At 38.2% G+C, this 21,223-nt stretch overlaps 2 protein-coding genes and 1 long non-coding RNA gene across 3 annotated transcripts; all 3 read left to right on the top strand.

The window, feature by feature from the left end:
• Positions 1-5,114: 5,114 nt before the first annotated feature.
• On the top strand, positions 5,115-6,304 carry LOC139193911 (uncharacterized). The gene is made up of 2 exons (XR_011578453.1): positions 5,115-5,294; positions 5,482-6,304. It is a non-coding gene; the product is annotated as an uncharacterized lncRNA (long non-coding RNA).
• A 1,207-nt stretch (positions 6,305-7,511) lies between these two features.
• On the top strand, positions 7,512-9,025 carry LOC103405555 (F-box protein At3g07870). The gene has a single exon (XM_029097656.2). It carries the CDS (start codon positions 7,574-7,576, stop codon positions 8,684-8,686), a length of 1,113 nt encoding a protein of 370 aa, XP_028953489.2. The 5' UTR covers positions 7,512-7,573; the 3' UTR covers positions 8,687-9,025.
• An 855-nt stretch (positions 9,026-9,880) lies between these two features.
• On the top strand, positions 9,881-20,486 carry LOC103426117 (nudix hydrolase 3). The gene is made up of 23 exons (XM_070816543.1): positions 9,881-10,158; positions 10,480-10,659; positions 11,058-11,135; positions 11,541-11,637; positions 11,847-11,980; positions 12,117-12,198; positions 12,991-13,077; positions 13,486-13,592; positions 14,057-14,228; positions 14,306-14,559; positions 15,234-15,315; positions 16,055-16,120; positions 16,384-16,461; positions 16,541-16,636; positions 16,994-17,100; positions 17,201-17,369; positions 17,916-17,999; positions 18,581-18,675; positions 18,797-18,887; positions 18,981-19,127; positions 19,502-19,568; positions 19,741-19,890; positions 20,184-20,486. Exons 1-22 carry the CDS (start codon positions 10,067-10,069, stop codon positions 19,857-19,859), a joined length of 2,484 nt encoding a protein of 827 aa, XP_070672644.1. The 5' UTR covers positions 9,881-10,066; the 3' UTR covers positions 19,860-19,890; positions 20,184-20,486.
• Positions 20,487-21,223: the final 737 nt, after the last annotated feature.

Below are 21,223 nucleotides of genomic sequence, written 5' to 3'. Positions count from 1 at the left end.
TCATTTTTTGTTGGTTGCGAAAAAGTGACTTTTGATTGTTTGTAGAATTTTGCATCTGCGTAATTCACTTCTTCACCCCTAAATGGGTCGGTGTCTGCTAGGACTTTTTTGACCTCGCCATTCACCAAAAACTTGAAGCATTGATGGAGTGTAGAAGGAACGACACCATATGTATGAAGCCACGGACGTCCCAATAAAACATTATAAGATGTGTCAGCATCGATTACATGAAAAAGGGCGTCGGAGTACAACTCCCCTATCTCCATTTGTAATGCTATCGATCCCATTGCTTTTTGTCCGACTTGATTGAAGCCTTGGATAGTTAACATTGATGGTGTCAGTTGACGAACATTCATCCCCAGAGCTTGAAGTGTTCGAAGAGGAAGTAGGTTTACTGCTGATCCACAATCAAGCAAGATTCGATTTATTGATGTATCTCTCACTAGTCCACTGACGTACAAGGGTCGATTGTGGTATTCGTCTCCAAGTATAAGGTCACTTTCGTCAAATGTGATACTTGCAAGGCAGCAAGCGCAATATTTTGGTGACGTTGTATCCATCTCTGCAAATTTCAAGCTTGTTTCAAATACTTCAGGATTTGTTAAAGCCATGATGAGTGCTTCTCTAAGCTCCTTAGACATTTTTAGAGCATCATACACACTAAGGAGAGATGGGATGCGCTTAAGATGGTCGACGATGTCGTATTTGCTATCTTGGGATTGTAATACATCTTTTGCATGTCTCTTAGAGGTACTTGCTTTTGTGGTTGAGACTGAAATTTCTACCGCAGCCTCTGCAGTGGTAGTGATTGGAACCTCTCTTGCACTTGGTTTGTCGGAATGATTGACTGAATCAACTGTTGATTTACCCTCTTTCTTGTCGGCAGACGGGATCCTTTGGCTAGAGCGTAGAGTTACTGCATCTACCTCATTATCGTTATGGACTTCACATGAGGTCGTGAGACAATTTCCAATTTCTTCCTCGCCTCCCTTACTCTTAAAAAGTTTTGGAGGGAGGTAGTCTCCAAGGGTTATTGGTGCTCTGAAAGGCTGCTTGTACTCATCATCTTGAAAGACTTTAGGCTTTCTTTGAGTATTCTTCTTCTTTTTCTTTCCATCCTTTGAGGGTGATCCACTCCATAATTTTCCTTTTGATCGCTTTGTGGAAGAAAGACGTTTAGCAATCTTTTTCACCTTCTTGTCACTGACGGTTTGCCACTCGTCTTCGGATTCAAGTGATGACGAATCCTCCCAAACATCAAAACTTGGTGCCATCATGAGCTCGTACAGAGTTGGAATTTTTGGATTTCTAGAACGAGGCATGCCAGGATAAGCATGGACAACTGTGGTTTCATTATCGACATGAAATCCTATAGGGATTGCCCCTTCTGGTAATGGAGAGGAGGGTGTTGATTTTCCTTCGATCATATTGGACGTTGCCGTCTGATGTTTTGAAGATGAATCCACCTCGATCTCATGCTTGTTGATTTTTTCTTGAATTATATCCTTAAGGATATAACAGTCCTCTATCGTATGGCTGATGAGTCGATGATACCGACAATACTTTGGATCATCGGTCTTATTTACTTCAGCAGGACGCTTTGGTTTAGGAAGCGTGATCATCCTTGCTGCAAGGAGTTCGTCGAAGATAATTCCAACATCTTCATCATCGAAACTATATTTAACTTCTTTTCTTTCTTTAAGCGAAAGCCTCATCGTCCCTTTGGTTTCTTCTTTTCTTTTCATATTGTCACTTTTCTTGTCTACTTTGACAAATGTCGCCATAGAATCTCCCTTCTTCGACATTCTTTTGTTATCTCCATTCTTGGTGTCTGACTTATTTTCTAAGTCTTGGATCATCTTTCCAATCACATTTTTCCGAGACATCTGCTTCTCCACATTGCTTGCTTTGGATACTAACTCGTCGAAAGTTCGAGGCTCCGCAATTCCTACAAATGTTGCAATCTCAGGATGAGGTTATTGTAACATATTTGCACTGCCGAAAATTCGGAAATCTTTTCCATGCATTGTAGGTTAAGACTCCTCCATCTTGTGATGAATTCACTCTTGCTTTCTCCAAGCCTTTGTGTTGTTTGAGCCAAATCCATTAATGTAACCTTTTTCTTTGAACTGACGAATTGAGCTAGAAAAGCTCTTTGCATATCATCCCATGTTATGATAGATCCTGGCTCTAACTGAGTATACCATGTGAAAGCAGACCCTTTGAGTGACTGAACAAATTGCCGGACCAATAAGGGATCTGACTGCGATGTTTCCCCACAAGCTGAGTAAAAATGAGCTAAGTGTTCTTGAGGAGAACCACTTAAACCATCAAATTTATCAAAGCTCGGTTTTTGATACCCTTGGGGAAATGGCACCGTGTCATAATGAGCTGGATAAGGTTTCCGGTATCCGAGAATTGGTGTCGTTAAAGACATTTGAAATTCACGAATCTTTTCAGCGAAAATTGCATTGATATCTTGATGCGTAATTTGGCTACCGGAACTTTCTCCTTCTGTTTCTTTCCTTGCTCTTTCTCCAGCATTATTTATGCTAGCTTGAACGGCTAACTGAGCTGCTAAAGTTGCAATTTCAGCTTCCTTATCAGCTACCAAAGTTGCCATTTGTGCTTCTTTTTCTGCTAGTTTTCGTTGCATTTCTAGCAGTTGTTCTTCTATATTTGATGCGCCAGTCATCAGAACTTGCATGTTCTCATATTCGACGCCTTCATTTATCTCCAACCTTTGGAATTGAGTCATTACTCTAGGAATCTCTTCTTGGAAAAAAAATTCGTTTCCTCCAAGAGTATCTCCAAGGGAAGATGAACTCTCGGGAGAATGGTTTGCCAATATTCGGGCCCTTGCACGTGTGATAGGCCCCTCGAATTGAATGTTGTTACCTTCCTCGACAACTTCATAGGCCTTGGCCTTTTGTTGAACATTTCTGGACACTATTGGCATAATTTCTTCATTTTCCTCGATAGAGGTCATCATGACCGATTCCGTTGTAGGTAAAGTGATTGGGATTGTTTCGATCATGATTTGAGTGATGACAGAAGTATTGATAGGCGGTGATGATGTCACTTTGACGATCTTGCGTCGAGGTTTCTTGGTGTTCTTGGATGAAACATCTCCAAGAAGTACCTTTGAGGCAATTTCGATGTCTTCGAGTAATCGTTCTTTAGCGATCTTCTTCCTAAGAGCTCGTGCCGTTCTTTTCCTTGCGCTCCTTAGGGCATTCTTGGACAGGCATTTTTTCGGTCCAACCTTGATGACTTTCACAGCCGCCTTGTTTGTCTTTGTTGCTAACTTAGCCTTCACCATGTTGCAGATAGTTGGTGCTTCATCGATGGTGAAGGAGATTCGGCGACCAGCACGCCCTCCATGTCCAAGTTTGGATGCAGCAGCAGAGAGTTCATGGAAGTAAACAGTAACTTGTGGTGCCATGCTTCCTTTTTTCTGCAAAAAAGAAAATACATAGCACATTAATTATCTTCAAAATTAGAGATGAAAGGGAAAATGGGTCCCACCGGGCGTGCCAAAAATTATGTTGAGCAAAAATTGTACATAATATGTAAACAAATAGTTCACTCGACACAATTTCACCCTCGTTCAGTTTTCCGAAGAGGGTTTTATTAATTCGAGTTCGACCCATTCTAGGCTACACGCCTATTAATTACAATCTTTCTTTTGGGAAAGAAATACCCTTTGATTCCAATTCAAATAAAAATGTAACTTGAGGAATTTTGATGTTTGTTTGATTTTGTGACTGCACCTAGGTCGAACCCTAGATTGCCTACGTACCCTCTTGAGGGATCAAGTCACTCGTAGTTCATGGTGTTGGTACTTATTTAGATTTGATGCCTTGTGCAGTTTTAGCTCATGCGGGTGAGGAGCATAGTGCCTTATGCAATTTCAGCTCATGCGGGCGAGGAGCATATATAAATTTGATAAGGTTTTATGCCATTCTGAAATTTGATACGGCGTCGTGCCAGTTAACGTAGCTTCATGCCACTTGAGATTTTGTTGCGGCTTCATGTCATTTGATATTTGACTTTTTCTTCGGCTTTGTGCCATTTTGAGACTTTGATACGGCTTCATGCCCTTTGAAAACTTTTCTTCAGCTTCGTGCCATTTTGGTATTTGATAGTAGGAGTGAATTTAGTTTATATAAACCAGGGATTCGTTTTGATTTCACGGTTGCGTCTATAATTTGATATCAGACTGCCTACGTATCCTTAACGGAATCAAACCGGCGTAGTTCATAATCTTGATTTCATGGTTGTGTCTGAAAATTGATATCAAACTGCCTACGTATCCTTAACGGAATCAAACCAGCGTAGTTCGTAATCTTGAATGATTTTTGTGTTCAGACTTTTTAGGAAAATGAAGAGCTATTTGGATTGGATTTGAATAATTAATAGGTAATGTAAATGGTCCATTAATTTAAGTATGACAAACTGGGAGGGTTTTTAGGAGCATGTCACATCCACTTTTTCTTCTCCACTTGAACTTCACGTGAAGTACTTTAGTTCAAAGTGGAATGAGGTTTGCTTTTCCTTTCATTAAAAAAAATGGGACTCAAAGTCTATCTCACATGAGGTGTATAGGTCAAAACTTATTTAGAGAACCTTTCTTTTTATTTTCAACACCATTAAAAAAAAAGAATGGGACTTTGAACCCACTTTGATTTTTCAAACATTCTGACAACAAGCTTTTACTCCTCCCTTTTTTCTATGTAACTTTAAAGCTTTTAAGTTCAACCACTCCTCTTCCATGTGAGCAAAACTTCACGTGAGGTGCAGATTTTGTTCACTCTTTTCCTTCACCTTGCGAGATGGTTGCTCATTTTCTTTGTTCTGTGACTTTGTCAGTTGTCTCCATTCCTCAATTCCAATTAAAACCCATAATTTAGATGGGGCAGTCACTAGGCAACTTTCCACGTGGGGTGCAGTCTTGATTTCCAAATCCAACAACTTCCAATTTTCAACCTCTCTGTTCTTCTTCACGTGAGGTGCATGCCTTCCGTGGCATCAGAAAAAAAAAACAAGTCATACTTAGCTTTATAAAGGTATCTGGAACACTTTTCTTTCTTTAGAGTTTTTAAACTCATTGTATAGACTTTCCTTCCTTGTGCAGAGAAACATATATGAAATTTGGAAAAAGCAGTCGCCCATCTTGCTGTTTTTCTTCACATTTCTCAAGCAGAAGACTTCTTCGATTTTTCCAGAAGCAGTGAGTGCTATGTCTTCGATTTTTCCAGAAGCAGTGAGTGCTATAGTATCGTCATCTTCGAGTACTGCACAAAACTTTTCTTGATGAAAACTTACTTATTTCCTTTACTTTTAATTTGGAGCTTCTATCAATCCATTTCCATCTCAAAATTTCCCAGCAACTTTGAAGACAATTTCCCTTTTTTTTTATTCCCTGCCGTAGCTTTCTTTTTGCAGACTTTACAATCTCTATTTTTCCTTCTCTTTCAGGTTTGATTGGAACTTCACGGGGTGGTTTAGACCCCGAAGAAATTCATGGGATTAAACTGCAGCGGCACGGAGAGGAGCTCTTGGATTTGATCAGAACTTCACGGGGTGGTTTAGACCCCGAAGAAATTCATGGGATTAAACTGCAGCGGCGGGGAGCGGAAGTGGTGATTTCGTTGGCTTTGTTGGACTGCAACTCGAGAATGCTGGGGAGTGGGAAAAGTTGAAGAAGCAAAGTGCCTCTTTTCTTCCTACAAAGCAGAAGAAGGAAACAACCCAAAATAATAAATAAATGAGATGGCTTTATACCTTCAAATGCTGTGTAGCTTTTGATTTCTTCTTCTTCTTTCTTTTCCTTTGTTGTATTTTTGTTCTCTTGCTTTGTCTCTCTGTTGTCTTCTCTGTGCTTCACAATTTCTGCAGCGTCTCCTCTCTTGTTTCCGTCCCCCGTGTGCTTCAATTTCTGCAGCGTCTCCCTCTTTTTTTTGTTCGTCCCCTCCTTGCTGTGGTTGATGCCTATTTATAGGCATCTTAGGAGGTTTCCAGAGTTCTTACGTGGGGGAGGATAGAGGCCTTTCTTTTCGCCACTTTATCTTAAACCGACTCCACTTTTCTTTTTGTTGCAGAAAATGGGGGAGCCGCTGATTTTGTATGTTTCTTCCCTCTTTTGTAGGGAAATGCATATTTTATTTTATTTTATTATTTATGGATGTATGTAAAGCCCATCCTCATTTTTGTTGGGCTGGATTACATCTTGTTTTGCCTTGTAGTTTGACCCAATCTGTATGGACTTTATTTTTTATACGTCATGTATTTTTTTGTTGAACACCCACATCGCCTAGTGGAGTGATCCTTATAGACAATATCGTATTTTTTATACGTCATGTAGTTTGACCCAATCTGTATAGACAATATCGTGCTACGGTGGTGGAGCGAGCCTGGGACGTGGTGGACCCCGGGCCGGGATGTGACAATTTGGTATCAGAGCCTAACCCTGACCGTGGTGTGCCGACAAGGACGTCGGGCCCCTAAGGGGGGTGGATTATAAGAACCCACATCGCCCAGTGGAGTGATCCTTATATGTATATTCCCATCCCTACCTAGCACGAGGCCTTTTGAGATCTCACTGGCTTCGGGTTCCATCAGAACTTCGAAGTTAAGCGAGTAACGTGCAAGAGCACTCCCATGATGGGTGACCCATTGGGAAATTCTCGTGTGAGTTCCCAGAAACAAAACCATGAGGGCGTAGTCGGGGCCTAAAAAGGACAATATCGTGCTACGGTGGTGGAGCGAGCCTAGGATGTGGTGGACCCGGGGTCGGGATGTGACATACCATATCATTTTTAGTTATTTAACATATTTACAACAATTTATATAAAGTTTACCAAATACTTAGACACTTTTTTTTTTGTCAAAAGTACTTTGACAAAAAAAAGTTTACCAAACACTCAATAACTTTATTTTACAGTTATTTATTTTCACATTACAATAAAAACATTTAAAAAAAAAACACAATAATACCAAATTAGCGTCCAATGACATGATGAAATATTTGTAAGTTTGAATTTTAGTTAATAAATGCACGTAGTCCAATATTTTAATGGATAAGTTGTTGGGTTTTTATGTATGCATTCCGTTTGAAACTCCCACCTCCCCAAATTATAGTTTTTTTTATAAAAAAAAATAATTAATAAACATGTTGTCTTGTGTTGGTTATTTCAAGGGAGAAATTTTTGATTGTGATAGGAACATACATGTTATATTACGTATTTTTATGTAAATGGTAAGAAATTTTATTTTTTAAATTATTAATTTTTTAACATCCATACCCTACTATTATATAATGACACATAATGTATTATTATGAGCCGATCATACTGAAATTTCCGATTAACTTAACTTTAAGAGAGTAGACTGACTTTAAACATCAATATCAGCAGCCAGGTTTGAATAGGCTTTCTATTAACTGTCAAGAAAATGATGCCCTGACCAAATATCTTTGACCGAGGTGCTGCTGAAGAATTATTTAAGGTCTGGGAGTTTAGGCATCGTAGACCTTCCCGAAGCACAAATATCCCGAGGAAATCGAACAACCATGTCAGAATACCGTCCCGAAGAAATTATAGTCCAAATTCTTCTTAGGCTTCCCGTCAAACCTTTGATTCAGTTCACCTCCGTCTGCAGATCATGGAACTCCATCATTAAACACACTAGCTTCATCAACGCACACCTCAACCTTAGCCAGAACAAAACCAGCAACAACACCCCTTCCATCCTTCTCAGGCACTGCCCCAAGGACCCCACAGTTGAGCGCTATTCTTTACACTTAGACAATGACTCCTTCCTAGAACTCTCAAAGCCACAGCTTCCAGTTCAGAGCTTGATCGAGTGTTTCCGAATTGTGGGCTCGTGCAACGGATTACTTCTCCTCTCCGACGATTACCATGCAGAAACCAACACCTTGATTCTATGGAACCCCTCAATAAGAAAGTTCGTCTCACTTCCAAAGCCTCATGAACCAACCTCCCCATATTATCCTGTTTATGGGTTCGGTTTTGATTCGAAGAAAAATGATTACAAGGTAGTGAGACTGGTGTATCTCCGCCAAGATGATCAAGGCCAAGCTTGCCCTGAAGTTTCGCTTTATTCACTAAATTCAGGGTCTTGGAAAACCATTTCAGCAACTGCTCCTAATTATGTCATCGCTCAGACATTTTGGTCTCAAGTTTTTATCAAAGGAGCCGTGCATTGGATTGCGTCTCATCGAAAAGAAAATGGACTCCGCAACGTGATTTTGTCATTTGATGTGAGTGGTGAGACTTTTAAAGAGATTCAGTTGCCAGAAGATTTACCACGTCAGTTTTACAATATTTCAGCTGCTGGAAAGTCTATTGCTGTGAAGCACTATGAGGAAAATACACATAGTATTTGGATTATGAGAGAGTATGGGGTGGTGGATTCATGGACAAAGAAATTCTCTATTGATAGAAATGTCACCCCGAATTTCCTAGTTATACAGATTATGGGGTGCAGGAAGAATGGCGAGTTTCTGTTAGAAATGTATGACCATGGAGGGAAGACTGGAAAGTTGGTTTCTCATGATCCTAAGAACAACAGAAATGAATTTCTAGGAATTCATACAGATCCAGGGTATTCATGTATTGAATATTACACGGAGAGCCTAGTTTTACTCGATCGAGCCAGTTGATGCACATTCCATGAAGGAGGAAGAAAACGAAGAATCGTTGAAAAGCAGCTAGGTGCTTTAGTTTTCAGTTTTCATTTCGTTATATATTGTACTGTATAAAATCCTTATTGAATTAGAATATCCCTATATGTGCTTGTCTCTCGATGATGAGATTTTCTGCTCTACTATGGTTGGTAGAGTTTCTATCTGTTCGCCTGTGAGTTTAAGAAGGGGAAAAAACACAGGGAAAGTTATGTTTGTGCTTGCTGTGCTAGCATATATATATATTGATTCAGTATATTTTTATTCTATGAGTTGTATTAGTAATGAGTGTCAACGCGAATACGACTTTAATCCGGATACTGAATGATGTGTTTTCATTATTGTTGGGGGCTGCACGACAAAGTGGAGCTTATGAACTCATTCGCCTTGGCCATCTCATCAGCTTTGAACTTGGCAATTTCGGCCTTGGTTTCAACCTTGCTAACATTCTTATTCTTACAATCAATCACCTGTTTGATGAAGTTTATGACTTGAGTGTTTAATTTCTCGTTTAGTTTTGAAATATGAAGGAGAGAAAGGAAAAACTTGATGCTTTCTGCAAGAGGAAAACTTTCTGTGTATATTGATGATTGTGGCTGCCACCATCGCTGCCATCATCAATCCAGCACTGTTTTGCTTTGGTGATGGCGGCGATGGTGGCAGAGGCGTTGGTTGTGTTAACAATGGTTTTGAGGGTGATGGTAGTGGAAAATGCGGTGGTGCTGGTGGTGGCGGCAGGGGCGATGGTGGTGAGATGATGAGACGATGGAGGAGGTGGTGGTGGCCATGGTATAGTGGAGTTGGTGATGTTAGTGGTGGTGGTGGTGGTGGTGGTAGTGGCGGAGGTGCTTGTGGTTGTGGTGAGACATTGGAGGTGAAAAAGTGGTGGCCATGGGGTTGATGGATGTGATGGTGGCGGCGGTGGTGAGATACGGTGGAGGTGGTGGTCGCCATGGTTGCATGGGCAATGGCAGTTGATAATGTTGTGGTGGCAATGGTAATAGTGATGGTGGCATGCATGATTTAATTTATTTTAGTTTTTCTTAAAACTCAACTTTATTTTCAAATGTATATATCTTTCTTGTCTTTTCATACTCGAGGTGCTTTAAGTGCTGTGGAAGCATGCAGAATCCTCGAGGTGCTCAAAGTGCTGCGGAAGCATGCAGAATACTCGAGGTGCTTAAAGTGCTGCGGAAGCATGCAGAATACTCGAGGTGCTTTAAGTGCTGTGGAAGCACGCATACCCACCCTTTGCAGAGAAACAGAGGAAGACAGTCGAGACTGATTAATTGAGAAATCAGAACCGAATAATCTCTGGGGCGGCGGCGATTCGACTGACAGACAGTTGCGATTAGCGCAATGGCGGTGACAGAAGGTGATGTTCATATACAAGAAGAGTACTTTGACGTCCTCACCAAAACCGGCCAGAAGACCGGCATTTCCAAGCCCAGGCAAGCAGAGCTAGTATTTTTTTAATTGATTTAATTATTTTCTTGTAATTTCTGGAAAACAAACGGAGTATATTGTGGAAGGAAATGATATGGATTAAGCAAAGTAAGTGAATCAATTACAATTATCAAGTAAATTGAAACTCAATCGACCAATTTAGATAAACTCCAACCCAATAGTTTTCTGTTTTATTAATGTGTACGTATGTAAATGTTGTGCTTCTGATTTTTAAGAAATTTGTGCTGATAACCCATTAGTTCTGAATGTTTAGATTCAACTGTATATGTTTTGTGGTATAATGAATGTTATTGATGCTCATGTAGGGGAGATGTTCATCGAGACGGGGATTACCATCGAGCTGTTCATGTGTGGATTTTTGCTGAGAGTACACAAGAGCTGCTTATCCAAAAGCGTTCCGACTGCAAGGATTTGTGGGCGGGACGGTGGGATATCTCAAGTGCTGGACACATATCCGCTGGTGATTCGTCACTTATAACAGCTCGGTACAAAGTTTCATTGCCCCTACCTGTAACATACTTATAGCTTGTACTTACACCCGTTGCTATCTATGAACTTTTCTTTTGATAATAAATTTGTATTATTAAAGGTACATGTACAACCGAATAGTTTTTTTTAGTTGTTTGTTTTTGGGTTAAAACTTGGAGCTTTCTGAACGGTGGTCACTAAAACACTAAAAGGTCGTACCCAGTGCACAAGGCTCCCGCTTTACGCAGGGTCTGGGAGAGGTGAATGTCGGCTAGCCTTACCCCCATTTATGAAGAGGCTGCTCCCAAGTCTCGAACCCGAGACCTACCGCTCATGGGCGAAGGCACTTGCCATCGCACCAAGTGCGACCTCTGGTGGTCACTAAAACACTAAAACACAATAATGTATGTTTCAGGAGGGAGCTTCAAGAAGAGCTGGGTATAGTACTTCCAAAGGATGCATTTGAAATGCTGTTCGTTTATCTTGAAGAGTGGTTAGTAGGTCAATTCCTTTGTTCTGTTGTTGGATATACATATTTCTTTATCTAACATAATTTTATCATAAACTAGTTTTCTTTAAAATATTGCTACTACTTGTTACTAGGTCTGCACGTTTAGTTTTTCCATTTTGTGTTAAGTTGGAATCTGATGTGCGTAGCTAGACATCTTCATTGTTATTGTAATTAAGAATTAGTTCTGGAAGGTGAGATGTTATACTTGTGAAGTTGTTGGAGTTGTGGAGGTCTTAAGCAGTTTATGTATCTCATAGGATTCCAGTTTTGTTCCATCCAGAATTGACAGGAGGTAGAAGTGTCACAAAAATATATATGGAAATCAAATTGATAGAAGACATTGTATATTAATATGTTAACTTACGTTGTGTTACAATTTGAATGCAGTGTGACAAATGATGGAAAATTCATTAACAATGAATTCAATGATGTATATTTGGTAACAACTGTGAATCCAATCCCTCTCGACGCATTTACTCTTCAGGTGAGAAGAAGATCTGTCAGTTACATTCTCTTTAAGGCAGGAAGTATGGCCATAAGAATTACTGATCATTCTTAGAAATAGTTCAAAGACCAGGGGTGAAAAGTAGTAAACTATGATGATGATGTTTTGATATTTGTTGCTATGTGCCTATGTAGCCATAGAAATTTTCACGAGTATCCGAACATATTTGCATTTCTGTTTAATGACAGGAAACGGAAGTCTCTGCTGTTAAATATATTTCTTATGAGGACTACAGAAACTTACTTGCTAAAGAAGACCCTGATTGCGTCCCCTACGACGTAAATGGGCAATATGGTCAGCTTTTTGACATAATTGCACGGAGGTATGCTGTTAATAGTAGATCAATATGTTCATAAATGTGAAAACAGAAAGACAAGCCATATCTCCCTATCAATTTCAAATTTCTCAGATATTCACTACTTCCTTATGTCTGTTATTTCATATTAAATTTAATAAAGGTACAAGGAGAACGCTATCGGTCGAAGTTTAACACTACAAAAGCAACTCCAACGTTATGCTCCTGTTTCCCTCAGTGCCGAGGTTAGTTCCCTTTAGTCAATTACTCAATTCTTACATCTGTTATTCTTTTTGTAAATTATTTCTTTGGTTTATTATTCCTTTTTCTTCTCCACTTCGTTTGATTTAGACAATTCTGTCATGGTGCAATGATTATAAGTTTTTGTCTGAAGTTGGAAAGGCAAAATGATCGTAAGTTTTTGCTTCATCCTGAGTTTCCAAGAAGCTTCATCTTTTGTTTTAGTGATTGGGATTAATTTGCTTATGCCAAAATCTGCATTTGACTTTTTTGGTTGCACTGGGTCTGGGTGATGTGAAATATGAATTATATAGGTATTATTTCATGTGCATACTGCAGAAAAGGCATGCAAGGGCTTTCAAAGGCATTGAGCTCCTTTCGTAAACCTTATGGTTGTTGAATTTGTTCATTCCATCCAATATTCTGGGGATACAAATGATTTCTTGGCTAGTATTTATGGGCTGCATACCATTCTTTCCACTTTCTGTAATTTGTAAAACCAGCACATGCAAACTGTGCAAACCAATTTTAAAGTTGAGTAAAAGTATAAGAAGTTCTTGTCTAAAAGGTGAACACTGAACAGTATTATTACAGATATTTAAGCAGATGGTGTAATTTGTTTTGTCGCATTTCTATTTAAACTTCATGTCCAGAATATAGGATATTATACACTTTTGATGTTGAAGTTCCTTTCCCCCACTTAACCATATTTTGTAATTTGTTGGTGTCCTTCCGTCTTCTTTTAGTTGGTTGGGTCCTTGAAGTTAAGTTCAGCGTATATTGTTTCTTTGTTGCAGTTAACAGGTCTTACAGAGGCAGACAGGGAGGCCCTGGTGTTACTGATTAAGGCTGCAGCAATTATAGATCAAATCTTTTACCTTCAGGTTGTATAGACTCGTACAGAAATACATGCATTGTTAAATAACTAAGCAGACACTCCGATCTGTGTATTTGTGCTGTTAGGCTATTCTGAATCTCTGATGCATAATGATCATTGATATGCATGAAAACCATGAAGTGTGATGCTGTTTCATGGTACATCTGACTATCATCAGTCGGGTGCATCTGCACTCATTTGTTGGAACATATTTTGCACTATAATTTGCTATTTTCACACGAAAGTAAAAATGCACTAAATGAGCTAGGCTGTATGAAATATCTTGTAATTTTCATGTGTTGCAGCTACTTTGTTACGCACATTTTTTTCTTTTCCGTTTTTTTTTAATCCTTAAACAATGTTGAACTGACCATTTCTGATTTTTTCCACTCCATTTTTCTAAATTTACATTTAGGTTTGGTGCTGTAATCCGGTTCTAAGGGATTGGTTGAAGAAGCATGCGGATGCATCACAGTTAGACAAGTTGAAATGGATGTACTACGTTATTAATAAGAGTCCATGGTATTTATTTTTAACTCAGTGCTCTTTCAGGTGTATGCACATGCCATTTTTACGTACATATATACCATGTTGTGTGTGTCTTTGGTGTGGGTATGCTTGTGTAATTTGGGAAGTTACTACTTGAGTAAGGCTTTGGGCTTTGGTACAATTGATTCAGTGGAAAAATTCTGCAGGGTTGTTAAATTTTCTGGTTATGTGAAAAATTGGGTTGCTTTCCTTTAATTTTGTACTGAATGTGGCTTGCTTGTTAAAACTAAATTTTGCAATTTCTCCTTTAGTGTGATGTGATTCATCTTGGCAGAACCAAAGTTGTGTACTGAATGTGGCTTGCTTGTTTAGTTTTCTTTGTTTTGAATGGATGGACTTCTTGTTCACCCCCTTTTTTCTTAGCTTCTCCCTCTGTAAAATCCCTGTTTCCTTTTAACAATGAAAATAAAACTATTAAGTTCGTTTTCTATGAACAGGTCGTCCCTTGATGAAAATGAGGCATTTTTGACAACTGCAGATTCGGCTATAAAGTTGCTTCCTGAAGCAACAAAACGGGTTACTGGGTGGAAGGGACTTGAATACAAAGCTGCGTTTCCTATGCAGAAACCTCCTGGCGCAAACTTGTATCCGCCAGACATGGACAAAGTGGTATATTGAATGAGCTCATTGTATTATAGGAAATATTTTTTACGTTTGTGAAGACAAAAGAGTTTCTTTCGGTGTAGGAATTTGAATTGTGGAAGAAAAGTCTAACTGAGGACCAAAAACAAGCTGCAACAAGCTTTTTCACAGTTACTAAGAGGCAAAGCGAATTAAGTCTGGATTCATCCTTGTATGGCTGTACAGATGAAAGCACAAGTCATTCAGTGACATCCACTCATGATCTATATAGTGTTCCTTTCTCCCAAGAGTATAATGCTTTCCTCACACAAGCAGCTGAGTTATTGCATAAAGCCGGTGAATTGGCCAGTTCCCCTAGGTATGAGTTTGAAGACTATCTTTTTTTAAGTTGTTTCATTACTGAATCTGAGGTTAATAATTGTTTTTGAAATTTTCACTGGTTCTGTGTGGGTTTAATTTACAGGGGTTTCAAGCTTTACAATGTATAAGTAAATCAGACGAGTCCAACAAAAATCCCTTGATATTTTACTGTGATATATGGCTTTTATGTCCCTTGATGTCAGCTATCCCTTAATATTTGGCTGTATGTATGGCTTCTTTTATGACTGGTATCCAGCGGTATATCACAATGAAATATCATGGGACAAAAACTTGCCCTTTATATGTAAAGGAATCTGTCATTTGTATCTGTTGTTGTACCTCATAAAGCACAGTTCTTTCTTTTTCTTTTTTATCAGTGAAACCTCTGTATTTAAACACATTAACTCATCATCCATAAGTTCTTAACGTTAAATTAGAGTGAGTTAGAGTGAGAGAGATTAAGTTTGATTCTTTGCAATTGCAATCTCCCAATTTATAGTGAATTTTGCATGTTGGCCTCTCCAGTGATGGGAGGAGGTCCACACGCGAGGGGAAATGAGAGTATGCTAAATACTGATGTTGGAAAAAAATTACAACTACAAAACTGGACAGTGGTCGTGCTAAATATTATCTTTGTACAAATATTAACTTAATCTTTTGTTCGCTATGAAGTTTGAAGAGATTTTTTCACAGCAAGGCTGATGCTTTCCTTTCAAATGACTACTATGACTCGGATATAGCCTGGATGGAGTTGGTTAGTAGAGTATTTAATCTACAATTTACAATCATGAATTATAATTCAGTTATATGGTGTTGGTTATTCGTTCCTTCCTATAAACAATTTTTCCATGAGCTACGTTATTAATATGTCGAAGTTGCTAGCGCGCAGTTTATATGGTCTTATTATTGGTTTTATAGCGTACATGAAGAGGGTCATATAATTGCTTATTGTTAATTATCTTCTATTTAATTTAACAAGAATATCTAGTTTTCTAAAGTTGCATTGCCTATTCCTGTGCTGAACAATGGGGTTATATCTTGTAATAAGGAATCCCCTATTAGGTTGCCTGCTGACAACCATTTTTTCTGTAATGATCACGATTTTCTTTCTTAATGTATAACCTAACAGCAATAAAATAAATTCGAAACCAGCGGCCCAGTGGAGGTACTAAAAATACATTTTGACCCCGCACTTGCCTTCAAATATTTGACCATTCTTTCCCGCTTAAATGACCCAAAAAATTGCCAACAGACTACAACTTTACAAAACTTTAGCTTTTTCCCACCACGATAAGCACAGTGTTTCTCACTAAATAGTTATACACAAGACTGGGTGAACTATGAAGTCACCATACTCAACCATGTTTCTCGGAACAACATTGAAAGCATGGAAGCTTTCTTGTTTTCCTCTTGTTATTTGCTTATTGTCTGTAAATTCTTAAGAGCATAAACTGTTGAACTAGCCTTTGTTTTTGTCTACTGTTCTGTTGTAGGACTCTAAGCTGGATGTTACTATTGGTCCATATGAAACATATGAAGATGCTCTTTTTGGATACAAGGTATTTTTTATGTGGAGTACCCTTGTGTTTTGAGCTTCTGCATTTATCACTTTGTATTTTTAAATGTGATCAAACTGACATACTGCAAATACAATGATATTGATCTCAGATTTCTATTTTTTTTTTCCATAAAGTTTTTTGTACTATTCATTTTCTTGCATTTGGGCATTTATTTTCTAAAAGGACATATTTGGGAATTTAAGCGATGTAGCATGGTAGTAATTTTCGGCCTTTATATGTTATTGAACTGCCTTTTATTTCAGGCTACTTTTGAGGCATTTATTGGAGTTCGGGATGACAAGGCAACTGCTCAAGTAAAGCTTTTTGGTGACAATTTGCAGGTACTGTTGTACAAACATAATAAAGATCCTGACAACTTTGTTATTCCTCCTAACCATCCATTATTACTATTTTTATAAGGTTTTGGAACAAAATCTGCCACTGGACAGTGTCTACAAGTCCAAAGATGTGATATCTGCTCCTATTCGAGTCATCGATCTTATTTACAATGCCGGTGTAAGTTTTGGAACTCTGATATATCTTTCAAGATGTTCTAATCTATGGCAACATGCAAGTTTTTCATCACAGAGGCACAATGACTGGGATTATGGTTTTCCCTGCTTCTAACCCTATACTGTTGAGCCAAATAATCAATGAAAAACTGTTTGGAGGGTAGAAAATAAAAATATATATGTCTCATATTTAAGTTTGAGTTTCACATAAATCTACCAATCACAAGTAAAATTAGTAGTGGCTTGGGTTTTAATAAAATAGAGGTCAGAGTCTTCTTGACCTATGTTTAATAATATATTATACATATGCAAATTGATCTGGTTGGTGAAGTGACATTGACAACTTCAAATTTTACCCCAGGATGTCAAGGGTCCTCAAACTGTTGCTTTTAATCTACCAAATGACGAGCGTATTGTAAAAGATCGAGGAACATCAATGGTCATGCTTAAGAATATCTCAGAGGCCAAGTAAAATTTCCTTCCCTCAGATGAGTATCCATTATTGCTTTTCCAAATTTTGATCTGTTGTGTTGGAATGGTAATGTCAGAACTACCCATGCTAAATCAGGTTCAAGCACATTCTTCTGCCTATAGCCGATGTTTGTATCACAAAGGAACAACAGGAACTTGTAGATTTTGAATCTTTCTTCACTCACATAATGTGCCATGAGTGTTGCCATGGGATTGGACCTCATAGCATTACACTTCCAGATGGTAGAAAGTCAACAGTGAGATTGGTGAGTGACATCACTATAAATTATCTAATTTACTTGTTCACTATAGTTTGGTTTGACAACCTTTGTGAATTGCATCGCTGCGAATAGTAAACCAAACAATTCTTCAAAATAAGGTTAGTTTGCTTTTTACAGTTAATCGTGGTGGCGGCGCAGGTGATGCCCACCTTAGTTGACTTTTCGTAAAAACACGTGGTGTCTTCATATTGTTGAGGCATGTGATGCCTATGTTGTTGAGGTGTTAAGGCACTTTATGTCATCATCCATGTACGTGCATGATGCCCAGTTGTTAAAGTGGGCAATGATATTTCTAGCCTTCTTCAAATGGAACATCTTGCATCAAAAAAAAAAAAAGAAGGAAATTTCGGAAGTTCTTGTGCTTCTTCAAAGTTCTTGTGCTTCTTATTATGTTTCTAATGTCATATTAAACAGTTTAAGAAAAATCAATAAAAAAAGAAGGAAATTTCGGAAGGTTAAGTACATAAGTGTGCACTGTTTTCTTAATGCCAAATCTGATTTGCCCTGTGTCCCTTTCATCTCTTGATAAAGGAACTGCAAGAACTCCACTCAGCTCTGGAAGAAGCAAAAGCTGATATAGTTGGCCTTTGGGCATTGAAGTTCCTAATCCACAAGGTGAGTGGCGATTAATTTGGTTGAGATTGCTTCGCTTCACTTTATCTCATTAGTGGGATAGTTTGGTTTACAATTTTTTTTGGGAATTGTTATTAGCACTCCAAAAATCTCATTCTACATTCCAAACTTTCTATATTAAGAAAGAAAAATACACTTGTGAGGAGTGTAGATTGAGATTTTTGGAGTGCCAATAACACTTCCCTTTTTTTTTGTTGACAAATTTGCATCTTTCATTGGTATTAATTATGTTATCATCAAGGCAAGTGGCCCTCTACCACACTGGTGCAGAGGAGTGTTGCCCTTACATGACTGTGTGGGTTTGAACCCCGTCGGCTCTCTAATTTAACAAATCTATCGTTTGACAAAAAAAATTCTGTTATCATCAAGATGACGCTGGACCTCTGGTTGATTGAGTCATTTTACCTTTCATTTTAATAATTATTAATGAAAATTTTCTTTCTCATAAGAAGTTGTGTTATTGTCACTGGTATTCATAAATTTCATAGTGTGGTGGCATACAAGCTGTGTTCTAGTGCTTATGCTAGTTGAAGTTCCAAATGTCTCTGTCTTGCTGGTTCCAGGACATGCTCCCGAAGAGTTTATTGAAGTCTATGTATGTTTCTTTTCTTGCTGGGTGCTTCCGCTCCGTACGGTTTGGTCTTGAAAAAGCTCATGGGTAAGCTAGTAACTCACCCTCCTCTAGTCCACTTTTGTCAATTGTCAGCAAGCAAATTATACTATAGTAATCATCTATAGCATGTTTGGCCACCAAAGTATCTTATATTTTATATTTGTAGAAAAGGACAAGCGTTGCAATTTAACTGGTTGTATGAGGAAGGAGCCATTATTTTGAATGCTGATGAAACATTTTCTGTTGACTTTACCAAGGTATTACTTCTCAAGTTCCAAATTTCCTCCTTATGCCCCCTGAGATGACACATCAAGGCCATATATTTAACTACTCCTTTATTTTGGTAAAAGGTTGAAGGTGCAGTTGAGAACCTGAGTAGGGCAATACTCACCATACAAGCAAAAGGTGACAAGGAGGCTGCGAATGTGCTGCTTCAGAAATACGGCATAATGACGAACCCAATAAAAGTTGCTCTGCAGAAATTGGAGAAAATTCGGGTACGGAAGGCTACTTCGATAAGCTTGATCCAAATATGAAGAATTATGGCACTTGTATGCATATTATTAAGCTGATATTTGCAAATCACTGGCATTATTAGACAGAAATTTCTGGAAGACATTTTCCCAGTTTTCATTTGATCAAGTTGACATTTTGTGATTGTATTTATTAAGCTGCATTTTCGCATTGAGAAATATTCGGTGATTTGCATTATGTAGTTTGTTTTTGGCTCCCTTGTGTTCTTTTTAAATGTTTGGAAATCCCATACAATGGAAAATCTAAAACTGAAATCTGTAATCCAAAAAGATGCTTTAAGTTTCTGTGAATCATATGGCAACGTCGTGCAGTTACTAACGTTTTCTTATTTGCATAGGTCCCCGTGGATATAGTTCCCACATTCCCGGTAATTGATAAAATATTGGAGCAAAGACAACAAATGGGTGAGTCTCATTACCATCTTTCAAGGATGCTTGTAAATGGCAACATAATTCCTGAGCTAATGACAGAACGCAATATTTTATGTCTTGATCCCCCATCTTATTATTCTTCCTCTACCTATTGAATATATCAAGTATCAACCAATCTCCTAATTTTTGTACTGTGAACTTGCAGATCATGAGACAGACAAGGCTTCGATGACTTTTTATCTCCCAGTAATCTGGTTGAGTGGTGCCATAATTCTAATTGCTCTGCTCTATGAACTCCTCTTGAGTTTGGGGACGCTTGGATAATATACGGACTTGACCTACACACAACATGAGGGTGAGTACAGACGCGTACATGATTACTTTTTTATTTGGTTGGTTACTTGTGGTACATTATGGATTTAAGATGGTTAAATAGATGACAAGTCGCATGTCGCACCAAATGGTAGATTGAGTCGAGTCTGGTATGCAATAAAGTCGAGCGACTCAAGTCATTTTCCTCGTCTGAATATAAGTGTGTCCTAAGCTGACATAAAACTGTGTAAGCATGATTGATTGATCGTAGGATTAATCTTGCCCTCGGTTACTAATGGTTTTTTTTTTGGTTCTTTTGGGATTTTAAATTAATAGGTAATACTGAGCATTTGTCGATGGAGGAAGTTGCTGGCATACATGAGGGGTTTAAGCTCATGGATATAAACAAGGGCAAGATTCCTGATGGGGATCTTCATATTATCATGGAAGCTGTAATAATCTATATGCATGTTCGACTAATAATTAGTTATGACCTGTGGGCTAATAATAATCTATATGCATGTTCGACTCAAAGGATATGAAACCTTCTTGTTTGAATGACTTTGTGTATTATGTTACTATTTTAAAGATCCATATAATGCTACAGATAATAAGAAGAGGGCTTTCTTTTCTCTTAAACGGGCTGATGTTTTAAAGATCCATATATGCAGGGGACACTTATTCTCTATCAACATGAGGCTGAAGGTTTAGTTTATGTTTTCTCCTTTTTGTTTCAATTATGAGGCCATATTTTATTGCTTTCGAGTCCATTCACAACAATTTCAACAAAAATAATATATAACCAATAAAATTCTCACACTTTATACAAATTTAAGATAAGAAATAACATACATACCTCCACAAAAATTTTTGGTTATGAAGATGCAGAGAGATTTGGGAAGATGGAGAGGAAGAGATGGAGACCAAGTGGACTGCCCTAGCCTCCAAAATAATCTGAAAATAAAAAACCTTTTGGTTTTGGGTTTTCAACGTACAACCCTAGAAAAAATTGGTGCTGGTAGTTTTGGTGATTTTATAAAGTGTAATGGCATTTTAGACTTTGCAAATTAAAAAATAGGGATAATTTTGGAATTGAAAAAAAATTCATTAAGGGGGGCAAAGTGTTTCCCTTGTTATCTTTGTGCAACACTTTTAGGAGGAAGCACCTCCTAGGTGCTTTTTAGAAAATGTTTCTTAGTCCTTCTACTTCTAGGCTTCTAGCTAAAAGCACTTATAAAATGTTTGTCAAATGACCATTTTTTTTAAACTGAAGCGCTTTTACTCATTAGGAAGCGCTTTTGACTATTTCAAAAGCACAACCAAACGAGCCCTAATTGAGATATTCAGTCTTGAACTCTTGTTTATTTTGTTTGATT

This window comes from Malus domestica, chromosome 17, assembly GCF_042453785.1.
Source record: "Malus domestica chromosome 17, GDT2T_hap1".
In the NCBI taxonomy this organism is placed as follows: domain Eukaryota; kingdom Viridiplantae; phylum Streptophyta; class Magnoliopsida; order Rosales; family Rosaceae; genus Malus; species Malus domestica.
This window is presented reverse-complemented; position numbering and strand designations above follow the sequence as displayed.